This window comes from Salvelinus fontinalis, chromosome 28, assembly GCF_029448725.1.
Source record: "Salvelinus fontinalis isolate EN_2023a chromosome 28, ASM2944872v1, whole genome shotgun sequence".
Classification (NCBI taxonomy): domain Eukaryota; kingdom Metazoa; phylum Chordata; class Actinopteri; order Salmoniformes; family Salmonidae; genus Salvelinus; species Salvelinus fontinalis.
In genome coordinates, this window is record NC_074692.1 from 23,101,153 (window position 1) to 23,129,030 (window position 27,878).

The following is a 27,878-nucleotide window of genomic DNA, read 5'->3' on the forward strand; positions in this document are numbered from 1 at the left end:
CACACAGGGCCATACACTGCTCAATATTTGGTTTATTGGTTGTCATTATAAAATTCAATTTACATGAGAAACTTTGGAAAAACCACATTCTCACTTCCTACTTTAGCCCAAGCACTACATCTTCTCAGATCAAGATAAAATTCCTTTGCCAATCTGTCTGTTCTGTATCTTTTGGCATTACCTATAGGCAGAGAACAACCACTACAGTATCAACCTGTCCTGACAGATTCCTTCAATAGAACACATATCACAGCTGGCAAAAAGTGGACGGGGTCTCCATTTGATAGTCCTGAATAGATGTTACCAGTGCCAGACTGATAGGTCCCTCAGCGCAGTACAGATGATCACTGCAGCACGCAAACAGTCAGTGCTTGACTTGCGCTGGAACACACTGGTACTGAGTACCAGTACCTCCATTTTTTTACTGCTTGAGTAGCAGCACCTCTTAGAATATCACCTTAAAAATATTGCGGCATTTCTGCTCCTAAATATAAACAGTACTGGCATCCAAAACAAGTACCAGATTATATTTCACTCCATGCCATTATTAAGCACTGCATACAGTATACAACCCACAGACAACATCCACAGCAGAACAGTCATTTACAAAAACCATTATAAAGGTTCATAGAAATGACTATATTCTCTGTGTTCATCCTGTGGACACTAGCAGCCATTAATAGTTATTCACATTGTGTGCATCCCTGGTACTTGACCGGTCCATAGGGTTTCTGTAGGAATGGGGGAGTCGTATGTCTTCAGGTTAAGGCACTTACCAGTCCCTCAGTGAGTCGTGGAGAGCTTAAAGGCAGGTATTAAAGACTCCGTCATTCCCTCTGAGACAGACACCACAGGGAGCAAAGCACCTATAGATGAGATGGCTGGATGAACCTCCTGAAGTACCAATATGATGACCCATAGTGGATTACACACACCTGAGCTGCTGGGGGTCTCAGCCAGTCAGATAGTCTGGACCAGACATAGATACAAGAAACTGTACACCATGTTAAATCCAAATCTGAAGACATGCTTGCCAAACTATGTTAATGGTTAGGCACTGGGAGGAGGTGGGGGTAGTAGCTGCTGTCGTAGCAGTGGCCTTGTCCAGCAGATAACCTACACAGTTCACATGTTTTATTAAACATTTGAAACCGCTTATTGGGGTAAAATAGGGGAGCACAGACTGAAGCTGCTGGTTGGGTGTAGATAAACAAAATTTTCAACTTTCCTCTGGACAATCTTCTCTTTTTCAAATAAAGTGTTACTGTCATCCCATCCATAAGAAGAGGAAAGGCAGGGGGATGTATAAAACCCTTGATAAATCTGCAGGGAAAAAAGAGCATTAAGAAAAGTTCTGGTAGAAGCCAAAGCTGCACCGAGCTGAGCCGTTCCTCCATGCCATGTCCGTGTGCTTGGGGAGAAAGATAAAATAATTAACATAAACAACAAACTGCAGTTCCTCTTGGCACTTCAGTCATTCCTAGAAAAATAAAAATTTCCCTTAAAAATATAATTATAATATATAATTATAATAATAGTCCGTGGGCAAGGGGGTGGGGCCTTGTCCTAAGACTGTGGCAGGTGTTGTCTGATGATCTCTCTGGACTGGGGAGGGATCCTGTCTGGGAAGCGAACCGTGAACTCCACTATGAGGTCGCCGCGCTGGGTGGGGCTCTTAGGGAGGGGCAGGCCCTCCCCTCTCAGCCTCTTTACCGTCCCCGGCTTTATGACATCATGGCAGGGTAGCGGGAGGACACGGTTATCTAGGGTGGGAATGTTCACCGTACAGCCACACAGCGCCTGGAGGAGGGGGATATGAGAGGGTTTACTATTGTATCATATGACAAACATGTTCACTATATGACTGGTTCGTTACAACAGTGTTCCTCTGGGAAATCAAGATGTTGTATATATGTTCTATTCACACCTGATGATATGAAAAACAACAAAGTAATCGGTTGTTAGTTAATTCATTGATTAAGGATAGGTGATAACGTGTTTCAGGAGCTATGGACGTAGAACACTAGTATATGTTCTAGTTCAGCAGTCTAGAACACAGGTTCAGCTGGAGAACATGATTTGACACCGAGGCACTCCGAGTGAAACAGAATGACATCAGCTACAATGGATCACTCCCTCTCTAACACTAAAACAAGTTTCCCAGTCTTTCCAGGTGTGTGGTTCCTGTATAGGGTTGGTAGGTTAGAGTGCACAGGGGGCTAATTTTAGAGAGTGGTCTCATTTTGAGAGCTAATGAAGTAAGACAGGAATCAGCTGAGGTCGTAAATAGTTGGACGGTTTGTCAGAGGGGCTGGGACACACAGTCTCGTCTCCTTATCACAGTGCCTATTGAATGCAGGGAGAGCAGTGAGAAATAGAATTGGTTCGAGGAATGAAACCTGAGCACCCAAAGTAGTAGGATGAAGTGTCCCACAGCCACTGATTTAAGGTCAGTTTTGCACCCTAATTGTCAACCTTAAAATTGAGTAAGAGTAACATTAAACTGATCCAGGATCTGCAACTCCTACCCAGAGCAGGCAGCACACCATACTAACTCCAACCCTAACCTAGACAGGTTGCCATGATGCTGGAGGCACACAGACAGCTAACCCAAGGCCAGTTTAATTATATAAGCCTCAGCTCAGACAAGGGAGCACCAGAATAATATAGTCCACTCCTAAGTGCAAACTCTGATTAAGTGCAGTAGGCCTACAATTTTCCAGTCCCAATTCAATAACATGATACCATTTCATTGCATGTTCCAGTTTAGTACTTACAAGTTGGCCAATCAGGTGTCAGTCCCATTTCACAGCTGCCCCATTCGGTGTTTACCATCCCCCACGACCTCAACCCCCCAATATAAGGCATCACTAAGCGTTATCACATGCATATGTTGTTTAAGCCAATGCATATCTCTCTGTAATATCAGAAGTCAAGTTCCTCTTAAAGCTCTGCAGCTAGAGTTAGCGATAGCCTGCTAAGTGTGGATGGGGTGTCGCGTGTGTGTTTCCTTCCTGTTCTCCACACTGACACCGAATGTCAAACTGTCCTGATTGAGAGAGAGAGCAGTGCTTGAACCCTGCAGTTACAAGGCCACTGGCTCCTGTAACAAAGATCCAGAACAGTCATGTGGTGTAAAGTACTTAAGTAAAAATACTTGAAAGTACTACTTAAGTAGTTTTTTGGGGTATCTGTAATTTATTTTACTATTCATATGTTTTGATAAGTTCTACATTCCAAAAGAAAATAATGTACTTTTTACTCCAAACATTTTCTCACACCCAAAAGTACTTGTTACATTTTAAAATGCTTAGCAGGACAGAAAATTGTCAAATTCACACACTTAAAGAGAACATCCCTGGTCATCCCTAATTCCGCTGACCTGGCGGACTCACTAAACACAAAAGCTTTTGTTTGTAAATGATGTAAGTGTTGGTGTGCCCCTGGCTATCCATACACTTAAAAAAAAGATGTACATCGTGACCAGATTTTTTTTTTTTTTTTTTTTATTTAACCTTTATTTAACCAGGTAGGCTAGTTGAGAACAAGTTCTCATTTACAACTGCGACCTGGCCAAGATAAAGCATAGCAGTGTGAACAGACAACAACACAGAGTTACACATGGAGTAAACAATAAACAAGTCAATAACATGGTAGAGAAAAAAAAGAGAATCTATATACAATGTGTGCAAAAGGCATGAGGTAGGCAATAAATCGAGTAATTACAATTTAGCAGATTAACACTGGAGTGATAAATCATCAGATGATCATGTGCAAGAAGAGATACTGGTGTGCAAAGATCTACATTGTGCCATCTGGTTAGCTTAATGTAAGGAATTTTAAATGATTCATACTTTTACTTTTGATACTTAAATATATTTAAAAACAAATACTTTGACTTTTAAAATCTGGTTCATACTGTAGGCACATGATTACTGCATACAATAGCTGTATTCAGAGCAGTTGGAGGGACATAAATGAGGTTACTCACATTGCCTACCAAAGCCCCTGGTATAATGTACATTTGCTGAAGCATTATGACAACTCAACGACACAATGGTAGGGTTTAACTGAGCTGGGACTTCTGATAAGTAAGTGTCTCAACGCAGCCTTATAATGCTGTGAAAGGATCCCGGAACCCAAATGATTTGGGTGGATCCCATCCTCCTTATATAACGTGTTTTGTTTCCAAAATGTATAAAATTTGTCAACAAAAGTTACACCCATTGAGCTGCAATAATCACGTAGCCAGTTGTGAAGAGAAAGAATCCTGCTAAAGTGTTCAATTCCACGACTCAGAGGGCAGAGAGCCATATACGATCAGCTCTTTAAAATCCAGTTTCAACTGTTCAGAGCTGCCCTTCATAGTGTCATGAAAATGTACATGACTATGATAGAACGGATATTTCCATGTCCTGACAATAGTACATTTAGAAGCAGCTTAGTAATGTCATTTACTCAAGCTCCGGAATAGGACATAGTTTCTGGTGCAAAAACAGTCACATTTCTTACCATGGAGCTGCCCAAAATCACCGCTGGTGAGAAGGACAAGGAAATCCGCCCACTCACACTCTTCACAGGAGTCGGAGAACCCTTTAAAGATGGGCGAGAGGCAGGATAACTTGAGCCCGTAGCTCCCAGTGCTGGCCTCCGACAGATAGAGAAGCCCCGCTCGATCCAGAGCAGGGGTGGAAAGTTGCTGATGTCCAGGGCGGCGAAACTATTTGTTGTTTGTATCCGCTCCAGGCCTCTCGTTGAGAGTATAGCCTGCTTTACCGGAGACTGCGGTCTTCGGCTTCCACTGCACGTGTCATGCGACAATCCATCGTTGATTGCCATGCACCTCTTGCTGTGCTCCTTCGACTCCGCTATCAGATGGGGGAGAAGAGGCAAGAAATGGCTCCGCTGGCGAACACCGGCCAGTCGGATAACGACAAACGACAAGGCGGAGATGCATCCAACAAGCGCGTCCAGCCACCGGCGTAGAAACTGTAAACATTCCACTCTGCGTTTTCCCCAGTTTCTTACGTAGGCTGGCGACCTGCATGATCAAGGAAGCCATTTCAAGCCTATAATCCTCGGCAAGCAAACAATTGCTACATTGGAACTCTGAGTGATCCAGTTTGTCCCAAAACAAAGCGTAGTATATACAACTCCCACAGCGCTGTAACCATTCATGTACTTCTCAACACAGAGGGCTCCATTGCGAAACTCAACTGGGACTAACTTCGTTAGCTTGATGGCTAGCAGGTGGGGTTTTTAGAAGAGGTTCTAAAATACACTCATGGGGGTGTCACACTGAAAGTTGCATAGGAACAACAACTGAGACCTAAAAGACAACCACCATGAGCGCCCACTAAAAGGCAAACAAAATAAACACCCACACCAAACTTAAAGCCAGGAAGCAAAACAAAATCAGGGAAAGGATGGATAGAAATCAAAAGAGGGAGCGCCAATGTATGGGGTTAACGCTCCGCATCTATCAAGACAACTGGAGCATTGGGCCAGCACCAGTGAACCACCTTCCCACTAACGAGATGGCAACCCGCACAGGTGTAACACATACTGACTAACGAGGTGACACCAATCGGTGCGCCCTACATGCTAACGAGTTATACGTGCTAAAGTAAAACCACAAAACATAAATAGGAAAAAACAGTAGATTGTGATAGGAATACATGGATGACATCAGCTCTATGGAAAACTCCCGATGGCGCATAAAGCCGGAAGTATTTGAATTTGAAGGGCGCCATATTGCTGAATGGGGCTGAAAACTGCACCAAAAAAATCACTAGGGATCATGGTGAAAGTGGCCAAAGGATTATGGTTAATGTAGTCATTTCAGAGAGCCTCGATGTAGTCATTTCAGAGAGCCTCGTAGCCTGCCAGCCCTAGTTGGTATCAGCACATGGTCCTGTGTGACGACAAATGTAGTAGTCAGAATGGATCACTATTTAATTAATTCTCTATTTGTAACAAACTTTAAAGTAATTAAAATGTGGGTATCGAACTTGATTATAATAAAACTTGTTTTAGAACCCAAAACAGGCGTTCCCAAAAATTTGGGGGGCCGTTCTGGCTATCATAATTTGCATAGGCTTTCTAGAGCAGACCAGGGCTTTTGGCATCGCTAGGTTGCTACGTGTATACCCGACCAGCAGAGCACGTGACTTCAGAGCGTGCACTGAGGGCCTGGTGGAGTGCATGTGTGTGTGTGTGTGTGTGTGTGTGTGTGTGTGTGTGTGTGTCTCTTCACAGTCAGCGTGATGTTTCATCAGTTTAAAAAAAAAAAGGATTTTACTGCTCAGCTCACTTGAATTACAGTACTTGATGTGGAAGAGAGTTCCATGTAGTCATGGCTCTATCTATGTAATACTGTGCGTTTCCCAGAGTCTGTTCTGGACTTGGGGCCCGTGAAGAGACGCTGGGTAACGAACACATTTAGCATCTCCTGGCTTCCACGCAAAGCATACAAGCCAAATGCAGATCTTTGGAACAGCTACTTTTGAAAAAGTCTCAAATCCATATAATATAGCCTACACCATCACAATAAATCCATTATTTATTTTAGACAGGTCTAAAGAAACCTGATATGAAGAAAATGTTGTAAATTTCAGAAGAACAGAATAGTTGTCCTTATGCTAGGCCCTGATCTGGCTCTGCCATATGGCCGTGGGCTGCACTAGTTCATTTTGGGGACAAGATTTGCTTAGAATTCCATAGCATTATTTTACAGTACAAAGAATGAAATTGAACAATAAAATAGAAAGGATATTTTCTCAATGATTTACGGGAGTGTACACATGCGACTATTGTGTTGAGTGGTTAACAAACAGGTACTCTTATATGCTTAATTTAGAGTTATTAATGTAACTATAGTTGTGATACAAACGTTGGGCTATATGTTAAGATTTTTAATACATTCTAAGGCTGCATGATGCGTCTAACGATGATTTGAAAATAATTGCATGAAAGGCATGAGCTCTGATTTGTTTTTTGTTTTGTGCAGGGTGTACATACTTCACCAGTCTCTCATTCACAATTTGACAAGCACAATTTGACATGCCTCGATTTCCCCGGCGGCATCCCCTTTTTGTGGCCGTAATGCCCCCTAACTAAATCCATACCTTTTGCGGCCAGTGGCGGTGGTGCCCTTGGGCTGAATATAATAGTTATAATTCCCTTCTCCCAGCTGCGTGCTCTGAAGCACCTCTAACTCACATGGCTCTCCATCACGTGATTTGGGTCTCTCACAGACAACAAGTGAAGACCAACACATCGGGGATGCAACTCCGCACGTCCTTATCCAATTCCACAGCCCTGCACCCCCCACAGCAACTTGACCAAGTCCCCTTCACCCAAATACAGATAGCCGATGTTCTGAAAGAGCTGCAAAATCTGGACCCCTACAAATCAGCAGGCTAGACAATCTGGACCCTCTCTAAAATGATCTGCCGAAATTGTTGCAACCCCTATTACTAGCCTGTTCAACCTCTCTTTCATATCGTCTGAGATCCCCAAAGATTGGAAAAATGCCGCGGTCATCCCCCTCTTCAAAGGGCTCTAGACCAAAACTGCTGCAGACCTATATCTATCCTACCCTGCCTTTCTAAGGTCTTCGAAAGCCAAGTTAACAAACAGATCAACGACCATTTCGTATCCCACCATACCTTCTCCGCTAAGCAATCTGGTTTCCGAGCTGGTCACGGGTGCACCTCAGCCACGCTCAAGGTCCTAAACGATATCATAACCGCCATCAATAAGAGACATTACTGTGCAGCTGTCTTCATCGACCTGGCCAAGGCTTTCGACTCTGTCAATCACCACATTCTTATCGGCAGACTAAACAGCCTTGGTTTCTCAAATGATTGCCTCACCTTGTGCACCAACTACTTCTCTGACAGTGTCAATTCGGAGGGCCTGTTACCTGGACCTCTGGCAGACTCTATGGGGGTGCCACAGGGTTAAATTCTCGAGCCGACTCTCTTCTCTGTATACATCAATGATGTCGCTCTTGCTGCTGGTGATTCTCTGATCCACCTCTACGCAGATGACACCATTCTGTATAGTTCTGGCCCTTCTTTGGACACTGTGTTAACTAACCTCCAGACGAGCTTCAATACCATACAACTCTCCTTCCATGGCCTCCAACTGCTCTTAAATGCAAGTAAAACTAAATGCCTGCTCTTCAACCGATCACTGCCCACACTTATCCTTGACTTCGGCGATGTCATTTACAAAATTGCCTCCAACACTCTACTCAGCAAATTGGATGTAGTCTATCACAGTGCCACCCGTTTTGTCAACAAAGCCCCATATACTACCCACCACTGCGACTTGTATGCTTTCGTTGGCTGGCCCTCATTTCATATTCATCGCCAAACCTACTGGCTCCAGGTCATCTATAAGATTTTGCTAGGTAAAGCCCCGCCTTATCTCAGCTCACTGGTCACCACAGCAGCACCCACCCGTAGCACGTGCTCCAGCAGGTATATTTCACTGGTCACCCCCAAAGCCAATTCCTCCTTTGGCCGACTTTCCTTCCAGTTCTCTGCTGCCAATGACTGGAACGAACTGCAAACATCACTGAAGCTGGAGACTCATATCTCCCTCATTAACTTTAAGCACCAGCTGTCAGAGCAACTCACAGATCACTGCACCTGTACATAGCCCATCTGTAAATAGCCCACCCAACTACATCATCCCCATACTGTAATTTATTTTGCTCCTTTGCACCCCAGTATCTCTACTTGCACATTCATCTTCTGCACATCTATCACTCCAGTGTTTAATTGCTATATTGTAATTATTTCGCCACTATGGCCTATTTATTGCCTTACCTCCCTTATTTGCACTGTATATATACTTTTTCTATTGTATTATTGACTGTGTTTGTTTATTCCATGTGTAACGCTTTGTTGTTGTTTGTGTCGCACTGCTTTGCTTTATCTTGGCCAGGTCGCAATTGTAAATGAGAACTTGTTCTCAACTAGCCTACCTGGTTAAATAAAGGTTAAAGGAATGTTAAAAATGTAAAAATTCCAAGGCGCATATTGAAGATATTGGATGAACTGTCCACATTTACTTTTCATCAGCCAACAAGATGAGTAGGCCTAACGAACAGCAAAAGTACTAGCGGATGTCAATGTAGTATCCCCCATCATACAAAAGTTTACCTATTCTGTGGGAAAAATAAATATTCCAAAACATAGTCTGGGACAGTTGTGGGACGCGATAGATCCCAAATTAATACAACCACTAGCATCCCATTTTTTTTAAGCAACAGATCAGAACTTTTAGCTTAAAATAACTATTAGGCTATTTCTTCACATTATAAACTCAGCAATGCGCACATGGTAGTAGGCTATAAGCGTGAATGTTCCATTAGCGGGAAAACACCATTCTCAAAAGTGACCGCAAATGCGATTATGCATGTAATGCTTTTATTATAAAGGTGCATTTTTATAGTGAAAATGATCTTCCCCAAACTTGAAACTCACGCGCTGTGTATGTATGCCAGTTACTCTACACCCCTTGTAAAGCTGATTAATGTGCTTCATTTTTAGAAGTTATTTGGCCACTTTAGTTGTGACAACCATTATCAAAACATATAGGCCTATGGGCTAGGCTACATGAGGTGTGCAACTATGATTTCAAAAAGGCATTTGTTGTTTCTTGCCTTACTGCACACAAGCTGGGCATCAATCACAAGTGATAGGCTAATATTGTCACCCATCAGACTATTCTTGATTTAAATCTCGTCTTCTTTACATATACTAAATAATATGTGTGAAATTTGTTTTGAATTAGAATGGACCATTATCATGCACCTGTCTCAACAGGGGGGGGGGAAATACATTTAATCTATGCACTTAAATAGCGAATGGAGGACGTTTTTCCCGTGGTTCATTTTCATGCCAGCCAGGTAATCTATACTCCTGATTTTTTTATTATATTTTTTTATTTAACGAGGCAAGTCAGTTAAGAACAAATTCTTATTTACAATGACGGCCTCCTGTGGGGACAAACCCGGATGACGCTGGGCCTATTGTGCGAACCAGGGTGTCTGTAGTGACACCTCTAGCACTGAGATGCAGTGCCTTAGACCGCTGTGCCACTCAGGAGCCCTATTATAAAGAGAAGTAACATGCTTAATATTAGGAAAGTTGAGAAATAAATATAGTAGGCCTAGCCTATACAGTCGTGGCCAAAGGTTTTGAGAATTACACAAATATTAATTTTCAAATGATGGCAATTTGCATATACTCCAGAATGTTATGAAGAATGATCAGATGAATTGAAATTAATTGCAAAGTCCCTCTTTGCCATGCAAATTAACTGAATCCCCAAAAAACATTTCCACTGCATTTCAGCCCTGCCACAAAAGGACCAGCTGACATCATGTCAGCGATTTTCTCGTTAAAACAGGTATGAGTGTTGACGAGGACAAGGCTGGAGATCACTCTGTCATGCTAAATGAGTTCGAATAACAGACTGGAAGCTTCAAAAGGAGGGTGGTGCTTGGAATTATTGTTCTTCCTCTGTCAGCCATGGTTACCTGCAAGGAAACACATGCAGTCATCATTGCTTTGCACAAAAAGGACTTCACAGGCAAGGATATTGCTGCCAGTAAGATTGCACCTAAATCAACCATTTATTGGATCATCAAGAACTTCAAGGAGAGCGGTTCAATTGTTGTGAAGAAGGCTTTAGAGCGCCCAAGAAAGTCCAGCAAGCGCCAGGACCGTCTCCTAAAGTTGATTCAGCTGCAGGATCGGGGCACCACCAGTACAGAGCTTGGTCAGGAATGGCAGCAGGCAGGTGTGAGTGCATCTGCACACACAGTGAGCTGAAGACTTTTGGTGGATGGCCTGGTGTCAAGAAGGGCAGCAAAGAAGCCACTTTTCTCCAGGAAAAACATCAGGGACAGACTGATATTCTGCAAAAGGTACAGGGATTGGACTGCTGAGGACTGGGATAAAGTCATTTTCTCTGATGAATCCCCTTTCCGATTGTTTGGGATATCCGGAAAAAAGCTTGTCTGGAGAAGACAAGGTGAGCGCTACCATCAGTCCTGTGTCATGCCAACAGTAAAGCATCCTGAGACCATTCATGTGTGGAGTTGCTTCTCAGCCAAGGGAGTGGGCTCACTCACAATTTTGCCTAAGAACACAGCCATGAATAAAGAATGGTACCAACACATCCTCAGAGAGCAACTTCTCCCAACCATCCAGGAACAGTTTGGTGACGAACAATGCCTTTTCCAGCATGATGGAGCACCTTGCCATAAGGCAAAAGTGATAACTAAGTGGCTCGGGGAACAAAATATCGATATTTTGGGTCCATGACCAGGAAACTCCCCAGACCTTATCCCATTGAGAACGTGTTGTCAATCCTCAAGAGGCGGGTGGACAAACAAAACCCACAAATTCTGACAAACTCCAAGCATTGATTATGCAAGAATGGGCTGCCATCAATCAGGATGTGGCCCAGAAGTTAATTGACACCATGCCAGGATGGATTGCAGAGGTCTTGAAAAAGAAGGGTCAACACTGCAAATATTGACTCTTTGCATCAACTTCATGTAATTGTCAATAAAAGCCTTTGACACTCATGAAATGCTTGTAATTATACTTCAGTATTCCATAGTAACATCTGACAGAAATATCTAAAGACACTGAACCAGCAAACTTTGTGAAAATTAATATCTGTGTCATTCCCAAAACATTTAGCCACAACTGTAGAAAGCTGATGGGATCCTCCTCTTTTTAATAGAGGCCATCAAAACTCTGCTTTCTCAAGCAATTGCATAGCCTATGATTAGAGTGATTAGAGGGACAATAGTGCTGAGTACCAGGCAGTTAGTAAGTTTGGTAGGCTACTAATGACCATCAGCCTCATCAGAGCTTGGAGAAGTCAAATTACCATGACTAAACGGTCACGTGGAATTTGAATTCCGTCATGACTCGTGATCAATCTGCATAATGAATACACCCCTGATCACATGCAAACACAGTTCACTGTCATAGCAGCCACATACAAACAGAACGATCACTTTGATCGTTGTGGCTATAATTTCTTCTCGCATCTACACGCTCTCCTCCTCCCTTCGCTTGCGGACTTCAGTGCACAACACTTCAGCTGTTTGTCACCAGGCAAAAAATATATTTCTAAGCCAAACCTTCATATCATTACCGCTACACACAGCCTACATCGTTGTCACCATTATTAGCTAACGTCATAGCCAACATAGTTACTAGAACTAACGTGTTAGTAAACCCGCTACAATCATGCAGTACAGTGTAGTCAGCAAGCAGTTACACCGGTGGGCCCCAGTGGCAAATAGATTTTCAAACCAAAAGCTTTCCTTGACTTGGAAGAGTTCCAGTGTTGGATAGCCATAGCTAGCCAGTTAACATAGCATCCCTCTCTGTTTGAGCTGGGTGTTTGAGTAGGCTAAACTAGCTAGCTGCATTCGCTAGCTAAGTAAGTGAAAGTGGAAAAAAATACCAAATAAGCTCTCTTTATTTTTTGTAGAAATTAATTTGTTCAAAACTGTTCAACTATTGTCTTTACTCACCACATTTCATGCACTGCTAGCTAGCTGTAGCGAATGCTTTCAGAGCTCTAACCGGTTGGAGTTGTCATAATTACTGTGTACAGTACATTCGGAATAGTTATTTTCCCCCCACATCAATCTACACACAATACCCCATAATGACTAAGCAACATTTTTTTAAATAAACAGAAATATCACATTTATATAAGTATTCAGACTCATTACTTGGTTGAAGCACCTTTGGCAGCAATTACATCTGGGTATGATGCTACAAGCTTGGCACACCTGTAATTTGGGAATTTCTCCCATTCTTCTCTACAGATCCTCTCAAGCTCTGTCAGGTTGTATGGGGAGCTTCGCTGCACAGCTATTTTCAGGTCCCGAGACCAGGCCAGAGCCCATTCAGAGACTCAAGGACATTCAGAGACTTGTCCCGAAGCTACACCTTTGTTGTCTTGGCTATGTGCTTAGGGTCCTTGTCCTGTTGAAAGGCAAACCTTCGCCCCCAGTCTGATGTCCAGAGCGCTCTGGAGCAGGTTTTCATCAAGGATTTCTCTGTACTTTGCTCTGTTCATCTTTCCTTCGATCCTGACTAGTCTCCTAGTTCCTGCCACTGAAAAACATACCCACAGCATGATGCTGTTGCCCCCACCACCATGCTTCACCATAGGGATGGTGCCAGGTTTCCTCCAGACGTGACGCTTGGCATTAAGGCCAAAAAGTTCAATCTTGGTTTCATCAGACCAGAAAATCTTGTTTACATTTACATTTAAGTCATTTAGCAGACGCTCTTATCCAGAGTGACTTACAAATTGGTGCATTCACCTTATGACATCCAGTGGAACAGCCACTTTACAATAGTGCATCTAAATATTTTAAGGGGGGGGGGGGGGTCAGAATGATTGCTTTATCCTATCCTAGGTATTCCTTAAAGAGGTGGGGTTTCAGTTGTCTCCGGAAGGTGGTGATTGACTCCGCTGTCCTGGCGTCGTGAGGGAGTTTGTTCCACCATTGGGGTGCCAGAGCAGCGAACAGTTTTGACTGGACTGAGCGGGAACTGTACTTCCTCAGTGGTAGGGAGGCGAGCAGGCCAGAGGTGGATGAACGCAGTGCCCTTGTTTGGGTGTAGGGCCTGATCAGAGCCTGAAGGTACTGAGGTGCCGTTCCCCTCACAGCTCCGTAGGCAAGCACCTTGTTTCTCATGGTCTAAGTGTCCTTTAGGTGCCTTTTGGAAAACTCCAAGCGGGCTGTCATGTGTTTTTTACTGAGGAGTGGCTTCTGTCTGGCCACTCTACCATAAAAGGCCTGATTGGTGGAGTGCTGCAGAGATGGTTGTACTTCTGGGAGGTTCTCCCATCTCCACAGAGGAACTCTGGAGCTCTGTTAGAGGCTCTTCTCCCCTGATTGCTCATTTTGGATGGGTGGCCAGCTTTAGGAAGATTCTTGGTGGTTCCAAACTTCTTCCATTTAAGAATGATGGAGGCCACTGTGGAACTTCAATGCTGCAGACATTTTTTGCTACAGTACCCTTCCACAGATCTGTGCCTCGACACAATCCTGTCAACCTCGTGGCTTGGTTTTTGCTCAGACATACATTGTCAACGGAGGGATCTTATATAAAGAGGTGTGTGCCTTTCCAAATAATTTCCAAACAATTGAATTTACCAACGGTGGACTCCAATCAAGTTGTAGAAATATCTCAAGGATGATCAATGCAAACAGGTTCCTGAGCTCAATTTTGAGTCTCATAGCAAAGGGTCTGAATACTTACGTAAAAAAATTGCTACATTTTCTAAAAACCTGTTTTCGCTTTGTCATTATGGGGTATTGTATGTAGATCGATGAGTAAAAAAATGTATTCAATACATTTTAGAATAAGGCTGTAACGTAACAAAATGTGGAAAAAGTCAAGGGGTCTGAATACTTTCCGAATGCACTGTAAGTCTATGGAAGGGGGTGAGAATGATGAGCCTCCTAGGTTTTGTATTGAAGTCAATGTACCCAGAGGAGGACGGAAACTAGCTGTCCTCAGGCTACACCATGGTGCTACCCTACAGAGGGCTGTTGAGGCTACTGTAGACCATTGCAAAACAGTGTGTATGAATAAATTATTTGGTGACGTGAATATATTTTGCATAGTTTTATCTAGGCTATTTTTTTTGAAATTCACTGAGGATGGTCCTCCCATTCTTCCTCTGAAGACTTATGTATGGGTGTCTGAGCTCTGTTTTAGCTGTTTGAACAGACAAGTTTATTGCTTTCAACACATCAATACCACTCACAAAGACAAGTAGTAATGCAGTCAAGTTCTCCTTTACTTTGAGCCAGGAGAGATTGACATGCATTATATTGACATTGGTCCTCCGTGTACATATAAGGGCCAGCCATGCTGCTCTAGGCAAACTGTAATTTGCCTAGGTTCTTCTTTGTGGCACTTGACCATTTAACTGGGCCGTAGTCCAGGTGTGCGAAAGCGAAGGCCTGTAGAACTTGTTTAGTTGATTGTCAAGAAAGCAGAGCAGCGCTTTATCACATTCAGACCTCTCCCCATCTTAGCTACTGTTGCATCAAAATGTTTTGACTGTCAGTTTACAATCTAGTTACACCAAGCAGTTTAGTCTCCTCAACTTGTTCAATTGCCACATTATTCATTACAATATTTAGATTAGGTTTAGTGAATGATTTGCACCAAATACAATGCATTTAGTTTTTGATATGTTTATGACTAGCTTATTACTTGCCACCCATTCTAAAACTGACTGCAGCTCCTTGTTAAGTGTAGCAGTGATTTCACTTGCTGTGGTAGCTGACGTGTATAATGTTGAGTCATCAGCGTACATAGATACAGGCTTTACTCAATGCTAGGTATTAGTAAAAATAGAAAAAAGTAAGGGGCCAAGACAGCTACCTTGAGGTATGCCAAACTCATTAATGAGGCTTCCATTAAAGGACACCCTCTGTGTTCTGTTAGATAGGCAACTCTCAATCCACGATATGGCAAAGCCATAAAACATTTTTTTCAACAGCAGACTATGAACAATAAATGTCCAAATCTGCACCGAAATCTAATACAATTAATACATTTATTTCAGCCAATCATCTGTCACTTGTGTTCATGCCGTAAATATTGAGTGCCCTTTCCTATAAGTGTTCTGAAAGTCAGTTGTACATTTTTTTACTGTAAAATAGCATTGTATCTGGTCAAACACAATTTTTTCCAAAAGTTTACTAAGGGTCGGTAGCAGGCTGATTGGTTGGATGTTTGAAACAGTAAAGGGTGCTTTGCTATTCTTGGGTAACAGTATGACTTTTGCTTCCATCCAGGCCTGAGGACACACACTTTCCTGTAGACTTAGATTGAAGAGATGGCAAATAGGTGTGGCAATATAGTCCACTACCATCCTCAGTAATTTTCCATCCAAGTTGTCAATAGCAGGTGGTTTGTCATTATTGATAGACAACAGTAATTTGTCCAACTCTTCCACACTCACTTTATGGAATTGCAATGCTTGTCTTTCATAATTTGGACAGTTATGCATGGATATGAAGCTTCATAGTTTGTTGTTGGCATGTCATGCCTAAGTTTGCTAATCTTACCAATGAAAAAGTAATTAAAGTAGTTTGCAATATCAGAGGATTTTGTGATGAGACATCTGATTCAATGAAGGATGAAGCTGAGTTAGGGTGCTCCAAAAGCTTTATACTATCATCCTTTATATCTCTTAACCTTAAAAAAAAGAAGCTTTGTTTCATAGTACAGTTTCTTCTTTTTGTCTAGTCACATGATTTCTCAATTGACAGTATATTTTACAATTAGCTGTGCAGTGAGAATTATTTGCCATTTATTTTGCCTCGTCCCTCTCAAACATACAATTTGTGACCCCTTTCAGGAAACTAGGCATATGTCGCAAGTCACGACTTCCCAGGAGAGCCGTTTGAACGTAAAATATGTTTATTAAAATACATTCGAACATGTGAACTTTCATATGCCTTAATAACAAACTTGTATGGCATCTGTAAATACGAATAAAATTGTTAAATTACGAGCCTTGTTGGTTAAGCCACAGAAAAAGCAGCAACCTTCCCACTAGCCATGATTGGTTGAGATAATGAGTGGGCTGGACATGCCGAGATAGGAGTTTGTTTGTTTACCTATCTAGCTAGATGGCTAAAGTGTACAACACCCGTTGAATATGGTCGGTATCAGTAAACGTCAGCAAAAAAAGTGTAAATGAAATTGTTGCCAGCAAAGCTGGTTAGGCTGTTTTCATGTTATCCAGAGGTAAACAAATCATCGGCCAGAGCATCAAGTGTACGCTCCGGGAGCGAAATAAGATGGGTGGGGCTAAAGCTTAAGAGGGTGTGAATGATGCTGAATGGGTGTAGACAAAGAAGAGCTCTTCACTAGATACCAAAACATTCAAAGGCCATTTTCTCAAAAGTGAGTTTACAAGTTTACTCAACTTTCAAAGCAGAATTACTTTCCCATTGTTCCTCAAATGCAGTGTATGAGATACCATTTTGTAGCTCTGAGTCTCTACTTTTATCCAATGTAAAAAACCCAATTTCAAATTTTGCTACATAAGACCAAATCCAGGTGGTGAGTCACATTTTTCAATTCCTCATCAATCCATGGGGATTTAGTAGTTTTTACAGTCAGTTTATTAAATGGAAGCATGCTAGTAACTGGAAGAAGTCATTTCATAAATGCATCAAGTGAAGGGCCTGGTTGCTCCTCATTATACACAACAGACCAGTAAATATTCTTTACATTTTCAACATGGGAATCACCACAGTTCCTCTCATATGTCTCTTATACACAATTTTAGGCCCAGCCTTTGGTACTTTGGTTTTTATAGATATGGCTACAATATTATGATCATTACATCTGATGGGTGGGGATACTGCTTTAGAGCAGATTTCGGCAGCATTAATAAATACACAGATACATGTGGATGATACACGTCAATGATTTATTTCCTGTTTGTGTATAACCTGGTAGGTTGATTGATTACCTGAAGGCACTGGTCACTGTTTGGAGCTTTTTCTTGAATGGACAGCTTGATGAAAACCAGTCAATATTTATGTAACCTAGAAAATACACCTCTGTTAATATATCCAAATGCCTTTATCTACATTTTGTTACGTTACAGCCTTATTCTAAAATGGATTAAATATTTTTTTCCTCAGCAATCTACACACAATACCCCATAACGACAAAGTGAAAACAGGTTTAGACATTTTTGGAAATGTATTAAAAATAGAAAAACCTTATTTACATAAGTATTCATACCCTTTGCTATGAGACTCGAAATTTAGCTCAGGTGCATCCTGTTTCCACCGATCATCCTTGAGATATTTCGACAACTTGGAGTCCACCTGTGGTAAATTCAATTGATTGGACATGATTTGGAAAGGCACACACCTGTCTATATAAAGTCCTACAGTTGACAATGCATGTCAGAGCAAAAACCAAGCCATGAGGTCGATGGAATTATCCGTAGACAGGATTGTGTCAAGGAACAGTTCGGGGGAAGTGTACCAAAACTTTCTGCAGCATTGAAGGTCCCCAAGAACAGAGGACTCCATCATTCTTAAATGGAAGAAATGTGGAACCACCAAGACTCGTCCTAGAGTTAGCCGCCTAACCAAACTGAGCAACTGGGGGAGAAGGGCCTTGGTCAGGGAGATACGAAGTACCTAATGGTCACTGACAGAGCTCCAGAGTTCCTCTGTGGAGATAGAACCTTCCAGAAGGACATGCAGCACTCCACCAATCAGGCCTTTATGGTAGAGTAGCCAGAGGGAAGCCACTCCTCAGTAAGACAACTTACCTGACACCCTAGACCAGCTTCAATTTGCTCACCGCCCCAATAGATCCACAGATGACGCAATCGCAAATCACACTGCACTATCCCATCTGGACAAGAGGAATAGCTATAGTTGAAGTCGGAAGTTTACATCCACTTAGGTTGGAGTCATAAAAACTTGTTTTTCAACCACTCCACAAATTTCCTGTTAGCAAACTACAGATTTGTCCTAAACGACTTGCCATCTACTTTGTGCATGACGCAATAATTTTCCCAACAATTGTTTACCGACAGATTATTTCACTGTATCACAATTCCAGTGGGTCAGAAGTTTACAAACACTAAGTTGAAGGTGCATTTAAACAGCTTGGAAAATTCCACAAAATGATGTCATGGCTTTAGAAGCTTCTGATAGGCTAATTAACATAATTTGAGTCAATTGGAGGTGTACCTGTATTTCAAGACCTACCTTCAAACTCAGTGCCTCTTTGCTTGACATCATGGGAAATCAAAAGAAATCAGCCAAGACCTCCGAAAAAAATGTGTAGACCTCAACAAGTCTGGTTCATCCTTGGGAGCAATTTCCAAACACCTGAAGGTACCACCTTCATTTGTACAAACAATAGTACACGTGTATAAAGACCATGGGACCACGCAGCCGTCATACCGCTCAGGAAGGAGACGCGTTGTCTCCTAGAGATGAACATACTTTGGTGCGAAAAGTGCAAATCAATCCCAGAACAGCAGCAAAGGACCTTGTGAAGATGCCGGTCGGAAATAGGTACAACAGTATCTATATCCACAATAAAACGAGTCCTATATCGACATAACCTGAAAGGCAGCTCAGCAACGAAGAAGCCACTGCTCCAAAACCGCCATAAAAAAAGCCAGACTACGGTTTGCAACTGCACATGGGGACAAAGATTGTACTTTTTGGAGAAATGTCCTCTGGTCTGATGAAACAAAAATAGAACTGTTTGCCCATAATGACCATCGTTATGTTTAAAGGAAAAAGGGAGAGACTTGCAAGCCGAAGAACACCATCCCAACCGTGAAGCATGGGGGTGGCAGCATCATGTTGTGGGGGTGCTTTACTGCAGGAGGGCCTGGTGCACTTCACAAAATAGATGGCTTCATGGGGCAGGAAAATTATGTGGATATATGATATCTTTGTGGGCTATACTCTGCCTCGTCTCAGAATGGTAAGTTGGTGGTTGAAGATACCCCTCTAGTGGTGTTGGGGCTGTGCTTTGGCAAAGTGGGTGGGGTTATATCCTGCCTGTTTGGCCCTGTCCGGGGGTATTGTCGGATGGTCAGTCTGTTAAATCTGGAGTATTTCTCCTGTCTTATCCGGTGTTCTGTGTGAATTTAAGTATGCTCTCTCTAATTCCCTCTCTCGGAGGAGGAGGATCTGAGCCCTAGGACCATGCCTCAGGACTACCTGGCCTGATGACTCCTTGCTGTCCCCAGTCCACCTGGCCGTGCTGCTGCTCCAGTTTCAACTGTTCTGCCTGCGGCTATGGAACCCTGACCTGTTCACCGGACATGCTACCTGTCCCAGACCTGCTGTTTTCAACTCTCTAGAGACAGCAGGAGCAGTAGAGATTCTCTGAATGATCGGCTATGAAAAGTCAACTGACATTTACTCCTGAGGTGCTGACCTGTTGCACCCTCGACAACTACTGTGATTATTATTATTTGACCCTGCTCGTCATCTATGAACATTTTGGCCATGTTCTGTTATAATCTCCACCCGGCACAGCCAGAAGAGGACTGGCCACCTCTCATAGCCTGGTTCCTCTAGGTTTCTGCCTAGGATCTGGCCTTTCTAGGGAGTTTTTCCTAGCCACCGTGCTTCTACACCTGCATTGCTTGCTGTTTGGGGTTTTAGGCTGGGTTTTTGTACAGCACTTTGACATCAGCTGATGTAAGAAGGGCTGTATAAATAAATTTGATTGATATATTGAAGCAACATCTCAAGACATCAGTCAGGAAGTTAAAGCTGGGTCACAAATGGGTCTTCCAAATGGACAATGACCCCAAGCATACTTCCAATTTTGTGGCAAAATGGCTTAAGGACAACAAAGTCAAGGTATTGGAGTGGCCATCACAAGGCCCTGACCTCAATCCTATAGAAAATATGTGGGCAGACCTGAAAAAGCGTGTGCGAGCAAAGAGGCCTACAAACATGACTCAGTTACACCAGCTCTGTCAGGAGGAATGGGTCAAAAATCACCCAACTTATTGTGGGAAGCTTGTGGAAGGCTACCCGAAACATTTGACCCAAGTTAAACAATTTAAAGGCAATGCTACCAAATACTAATTGAGTGTATGTAAACTTCTGACCCACTGGGAATATGAAAGAAATAGAAGCTGAAATAAATCACTCTTATTATTCTGACATTTCACATTCTTCAAATAAAATGGTGATCCTAACTGACCTAAGACAGGGAATTTTTACTCGGATTAAATGAATTGACCCTGTACAACTGGGTCCTGGACTTCTTGACGGGCCGCCCCCAGGTGGTGAAGGTAGGAAACAACACCTCCACTTCACTGATCCTCAACACTGGGGACCCACAAGGATGTGTGCTCAGCCCCCTCCTGTACTCCCTGTTCACCCATGACTGTGTGGCTACGCACGCCTCCAGCTCAATCATCAAGTTTGTAGACAACAGTTGTAGGCTTGATTTCCAACAATGAAGAGACGGCCTACAGGGAGAAGGAGAGGGCCCTGGGAGTGTGGTGCCAGGAAAATAATCTCTCACCCAACGTCAACAAAACAATGCAGCTGATCATGGACTTCAGGAAACAGCAGAGGGAGCAACCCTTATCCACATCTATGTGACCGCACTGGAGAAGGTGGAAAGCTTCAAGTTCCTTGGGCCACGTCACTGACAAACTGAAATGGTCCACCTGCACAGACAGCGTGATGAAGAAGGTGCAACAGTGCCTCTTCAACCTCAGGAGGCTTTAGAAATTTGGCTTGACACATCACTAGCACAGAGGCTGTTGCCCTATATACACAGTCTTGAAATCACTGGCCACTTTAATCATGTTTACATATTTTGCATTACTCATCTTATATGTATATAATATTTACATATTTTGCATTACTTATCTTAATCTATGCCACTGACATTGCTCATCCAAATATTTATTTATTCTTAATTCCATTCCTTACTTCAGATTGTGTGTATTGTTAGATATTACTGCACTGTTGGAGCTAGAAGCACAAGCATTTCACTACACCCGTAATAACATCTGCTAAACACGTGTATGTGACATAATATTTTATTTTGATTTGACAGCCCATTTAGAGTTTGCCAAAAGCCACCTAAAGACTCTCAGACCATAAGAAACAAGATACTCTGTTCTGATGAAACCAAAATTGAACTCTTTAGCCTGAATGCCAAGCGTCACGTCTGGAGAAAACCTGGCACCATCCCTACGGTGAAGCATGATGGTGGCAGCATCATGCTGTGGCGATGCTGTGGGGTTGTTTTTCAGCAGCAGGGAATGGGAGACTAGTCAGGATTGAGGCAAAGATGAACAGAGAAAAGTACAGAGAGATCCTTGATGAAAACCTGCACCAGAGTGCTCAGGACCTCAGACTGGGGTGAAGGTTCATCTTCCAACAGGACAACGACCCTAAGCACACAACCAAGACAACGCAGGAGTGACTTTGGGACAAGTCTCTGAATGTCTGAGTGGCCCAGCCAGAGCCCGGACTTGAACCCGATAGAACATCTCTGGAGAGACCTGAAAATAGCTGTGCAGCGACACTCCCCATCCAACCTGACAGAGCTTGAGAGGATCTGCAGCGAAGAATGGGGAAAACTCTCGAAATACAGGTGTGCCAAGCTTGTAGTGTCATACCCAATAAGATTCAAGGCTGTTATCGCTGACAAAGGTGCTTCAACAAAATACTGAGTAAAGCGTCAGAGTACTTAGTTAAATGTAATATCAGTTTTTTATGTTTTATACATTTGTGAAAATTTCTAAACCTGTTTTTGGATTCTCATTATGGGGTATTGTGTGTAGATTGATGAGGGGGGGGGGGGGGGGACTGAATAATTTTTATAATAAGGCTGTAACGTAACATAATGTAGAAAAAGTCAAGGTCTGAATATTATGAATGCACTGTATACAGCAACACCTCCCCCATTGACATTCCTGTGTCTTCTATAGATGTTATAACTTTGGGCCTGTTATTTTTAGACCAAAAGCCTATGAAGAACATCGGGGCTGAAACCAGCCAGCGTAGCTAGCATAGGGTCTAACCAAGCTATCATAAGGCCAAAACCCAACCAGCTAACAGAGTTTAAAATCAACCAGCCAGCTAACAGAGTGTATAAACCCAGGAAGCCAATTAACAGAGGCCCAGTGCCAGAACTCTGTAATCATACCTCTCATAGCTGCATAGCTGGATGGAAGCAAAGCTCCCTGGCAGTAGAAATGTAAGCTGTATTTGCTTTGGATACTAATTCAGATGACCCAGTTCCCTAATACTCTCGCCCTCCAACAACTCCCCTTCCTCCCTCCGGTCTATTTCCTTCCCTGGAACGAAGTTAACATACTAAATCTGTGCATTTCCGGAGAAAAGCAACTATGTAATTTAACACTGCACATTCCACCAAGTGAACTGCCTCTTTACTGGATGCATTAACTATCTCATAACTAAAACATATTTATGGCAGTTTGTGACACTAAGATAACTGTTTGACAGAAAGTAAGGACTACTGGTTAACATGCCCATCTGAGCACTGAGTTCCTTGTGTAAACTAATATGTACACAACAAGCTCCATTCGAGGATCTGTTATTAGCCAGCCCATTAATATAGGCAGCGGATGAATGGCAGCTATATTGGAACTATAAAAGAGTGTTTCATTTCACAGGCTGGTCACAGCTGAGCACACATGAAGAGAGCTTTAATTAAATAAACTGTCTGTCAGAGTACCACCTTAGCTACACAATCCTGCGCTCTCTGTCTAGGTGTGTGTGCGCATGTATGAAAGAGAAAAAAAGAGAGCGCTGTCTAAGTGTATAAATGCTTTATTGTCTGTTTAAGCAGCAGATGACTTAGCACTATAACGACTGTTGTTCTCATTAAAAAAAGCTATCATAAAGGAAGACATATGAGGCAGGACAGGGTAGAGTGTGAGTGGCCCTGTCACACAGGGATAACACATTCCTCCATGCTCACTCACACTGCAGTGCCAGAGATACATTCTGCACAGCACTCAGTCTGCCCAGCCAGGGCTCAACTCAATTCACAGAGAGACTGGAGGGATGTGATAAGCTAGGTAGTGTATTCAGAGGAACAGTTCCTTTAAGGTGCAGTACCGGTGTAACTGCACACAGACATCTCCCGGCACTGCCCAAAAACTAGTGCTAGAAACATGAACACCAGTGTACTGCTGTTAGAGGTGCCTGAGGCTCTGAGTCGAGAGAGTTAGTAGGAAAGAGAGAGAGATGTGACTTCTGATGCACTTTATTAGAACATCCTCACTTACTAAAATAATACTAAACACACACACAGTTCCCTTGTGAAAACCTAGAGGTAGATAGACAGAAAGTGAGTGTAGTGTTTAAAATAAACAAAAATGTTAAAATCCTACTGTCTGAACAGGGTAATACCACAGGCCTCCAGTTCTGTGTGAGTGTTCTGTCTGGTATTTGTGGATAGAGGAAGAGCGAAAGAGGCAGAGAGAAAAAAAGTGTTTTGTAGTCTGGACAAAGCAATGCCACAGGCAGCCAGTTTTCTGTGAAGGTATTTGTGGAGATGGGCTGTGTGAGAAAGAAAGACTGTGACAGACAGACAGAGCAACAGAGACAGACAGATCCTACCTCCTTCAGACTGATATTGCAGGTGTAGATGATATTGGAGCTGTCCCTCCTAAAGTGGGCATGTTCTTTGTCTTTGAGCACAAAGGCGATGTCTGCTGGAATGTTCTCTGGTGTCTCGTCCCCCTCCTTAGGGAAGGTGATCTTGGTACCCTCCTTCCATCCCCTCTTTATCACGATGTTCAGGATCTTGTCCTCCGTCTGGCTGCTCCTGCCATCAGGGTTCAGCCTCCTCCTGGTGATCTTCATCCGCTTGGTGCAACCATGGAAGATCTCCTCCAGAGACACCTTCAGCTCATGGACCACCGGGGGGTCCTGCTGCCTCCTGGACCCAGCCAGACGTTCCGACTGCACTCCCCTCCTCCTGCCCCTGCCATGGCCAGGGAAGCTGTTGACCCCCCCGGGGAAGCCGAAGTGTGTGAAAGAGGCGAAGGGGTCCTCCTCATCCAAGTCAGTTTCCATGTCATGGTCATTGTGGTGGTTGTGGACCTTGGAGTGGAAGCCGTTGGAGCGGTTATGGTGGTTGCGGTGCGGTCCGAAGAACATGTCGAAGGGGTTGGAGCCGCCAAAGAAGGATGCGAAGGTGGCATGGGGGTCTCCATGGAAGGTGTAGTGGTATGACCCAGCAGGAACCCCAGACTGACCACTACTGCCCCCCGCCTTCAGACCTGACAGAGAGGGAGAGAGACAGGGCTGTGAGTACACACTCACCCAGATGGAGATGTAGCCTAATTCCTCCTCTGTAGAATTTTAGAGTGTTTTTTTTTACAACAGTTAGGAGGGAGTTTGAGAAGCGGAGGCCCTGGAGCCATGAGCAGCAGTCAGAGAGAACCCAGTGGGCGAGAGTTCCCATGGGATGGGGGGGGGGGGGGCATTGGTCTAGCAAAAGATTTGCTGCTACTGAAACTGATAAGACTACCCGTAGCTTAACACACACACACCACCTCATTGCTATTCTTATCTCTGCCACCTCATGGATTCAGGCCCATCTGAGAGATGGAAACACACTGTGGAAAGAGCCGGTCAGACAGGAGAGAACAGTTAGTAGAGGCAGAAGGGTGAGGTAGGGGGGATAGCTAAATAAGGAAAATAGTCTGCTCAGTGTTCTCGCTCTATCACACAAACACAGTAAGATAGACGACTTCATGACACTTATAATCACACCGACCACAATCAGAATAGTGAGCCTCTCTCCATCTTACCCTCCTCTCCTAGCTGGTCGTAGATGACCCTCTTCTTGGGGTCACTCAGAACTTCGTAGGCCTCAGCAATCTCTTTAAACTTATCCTCTGCATTAGCGTCTGTGTTCTTGTCTGGGTGGAACCTCAGCGCCATGCGGCGATATGCCTTCTTGATCTCCTCCTCGTTAGAACCCTTAGGAATACCCAGCATCTTATAGTAGTCCTTCCCCATGGCAATGACCTCTCACACCTGGCTCTCTGGAGGTAGAAGAAGAGTGTGAGAAAGGTTACTGGGTTAGGGATGCCCAGGGTTTTATAGTGGTCCTTCCCCATGGTAACGACCTCTCACACCTGGCTCTCTGGTGAGACACCCACACCTATGTGAGTAAATAGGTGCGTATCCTAATGAATAGAAGTATTTTCCCCATTGCAGATTAAATATATTTGTGGAACTTGCCATGTTGCTATAGTAATGTGTTATGGTTGTGTTGCCATGGCAGTGTAGTAAAAGCTCAAAGTACGTGCATGTGAGGAATTTCCTTCCATCTGGCACTACACACACGCACGCAGAGTGAGTGAGGGGTTACATGCTATAGCCTCATGAAACTGCAGAGCTGTTGAATATGACACTGACCATGCCTCTGTCAGTGTAGTAGACAGTCTCTTACCTACATTCCTTGCGAGCTTCGTTGAATAAACTACAACATATGGTAGACTATAGGCCTATATATATATATATATTGGTTGTTATTTAGGTGCTTTACTGTTTCTGTTTTTCATGTAGCCAAAATAACCTGCCCACACCGCTGTGAATCTCTACCGTAGAACGAGACAAAGAAACCGCACAGCTTTGCAGCCGAATTTCACGAGCAGTTGCAGTTCCACCAGAGACAATAACAACTCTCTGTGTGTGAATCGAACCTATCGATTGGCAAATGAAGAGGCGCAACACAGCCTTTAATTGTCTTTAATTCGCCTATGACAGCCGTGGAAACTGACAGTAGCCGGAGCTGCGGATAAAAAACAACACTGAATGAGGGACGAAATTAAACGTTGCCTACCAGTGATAATTTTCAGCAGAACATCGGCAGACCAGACGAACATATCCCTCTCCTGCCCTGGTATCCCTCTCCGGTCTTTATCATGTGCCGTCAGAGTTCAACCGCTGACGGGTCTGAAATAGCGGTCGGTACTAGATAGCCTACAAAAGCCACAAAGTCTTAATTATGGCTAAACCCCGCCTATTTCTAAAATGGCCCTAACCGTAAAACCACATGCCCAACCCTAACCACACTGCTAACCTTATGCCCAACTCTAACCTTAAATTAAGACCAAAGAGCTCATTTTAACCTGAACTAGACGGTGACCAAACAGAAGAACGCTCTGAGGTCAACAAATAAAACAATTTAAAAAACGTTTTACTGCCAATCAGTCAATGACTCCAAATCACATACCGTATTTATGCGTTGTGTGATGTTCAATTAAATAGACCCTTGTCACTTTATTTCCACTTCCAATGTAAAACTTCACAGAAATACTGCGTACGTAGACTACAGCGGCCAGTCCTGCAGTGAAGAAATCAAATGCCTGTCTATAAACTGAAATAGTCAGAGAGTCTATAACTATGCCTATTTTCAGTAAGTTAGTCCGTAGGTGGGTCCAGTACCGTCTTACCTTGTCCGAGTGACTGTCTCTAGACTTCACTGACTGTTCTTCGCCGCTCCTCTGCGCGACAGCTGAGTATTTTACCAGTGGACTGTTCAATGCGCACTGTCAGCCACGGTGGACTCGCCCATCAATCGGTCGTACCCCCAATAATTTGTTGCACTGGGGAGTTGATTGATTTCAGTTATCAATTTATTCAATCCATTAAATCGATCCACTCATTGAGTTGTTGGTTTACTTGAGCTCACAGGAATGAAGTTAACAGCCTGGAGTTTAGGACTAGTCTACATTCCAGCTCTGCTTTTGTCTGAGAGAGCTGGGATTCCACTGTAAAATAAAACACTCCCTCGCTCTGTCTGTGGGTATGTGTTCGCCCAGGCAGATTTATCCAATGCCCGTGGATGGTGCTGGAGGCTGGGACAGTGTGTGTATATTGTGCGTGAGTAGGCTATGCCTGTGGTATAAACAGCGCTGCTACATGTGATCACTGGCACTCAGGGACTAGAACTTTCTTCACCCACACAAACGAGGAGGAGAGGATACTATTGAGATGCAGCCCGTCTCCTTCAACCTCCTGCTCTATATTAACTATCTCTTCGAAGAGGATGTCATCACTAGAGTTCTGCTGTCACAATCTTTTCTTTAATATTTTGACCATTAAGCACATTACCTGTAGCATAGCAGTTATAGCACATTTAAGCTAATTATAGTTAATTTCAACATTATGCATTTCCAAGAAATCACTGCTCAGAATCCTGTAATGTAATCAGTAAATGTACCTCCAAGAGGAGAGAGCAGAACCATTAGGGGAGAAG

General features: G+C 43.3%; 1 protein-coding gene across 3 annotated transcripts; it reads right to left on the minus strand.

Moving 5' to 3' along the window:
- Positions 1-14: 14 nt before the first annotated feature.
- LOC129826439 (dnaJ homolog subfamily B member 5-like) lies at positions 15-27,457 on the minus strand. 3 transcript variants are annotated; one of them, XM_055887173.1, is made up of 4 exons: positions 26,460-26,652; positions 25,420-25,656; positions 24,221-24,885; positions 15-1,800 (listed from the first exon to the last, which is right to left on the minus strand). In XM_055887173.1, the coding sequence occupies exons 2-4, from the start codon at positions 25,628-25,630 to the stop codon at positions 1,567-1,569; spliced, it is 1,110 nt and encodes a 369-aa protein (XP_055743148.1). In that variant the 5' UTR covers positions 25,631-25,656; positions 26,460-26,652; the 3' UTR covers positions 15-1,566. The 3 variants fall into 3 exon arrangements, with proteins under 3 accessions (XP_055743148.1, XP_055743147.1, XP_055743146.1); XM_055887172.1 differs by lacking the exons at positions 15-1,800; positions 26,460-26,652 and adding an exon at positions 27,073-27,457 and having other exon boundaries at positions 23,410-24,885; XM_055887171.1 differs by lacking the exon at positions 15-1,800 and having other exon boundaries at positions 23,410-24,885.
- Between the last annotated feature and the right edge of the window lie 421 nt (positions 27,458-27,878).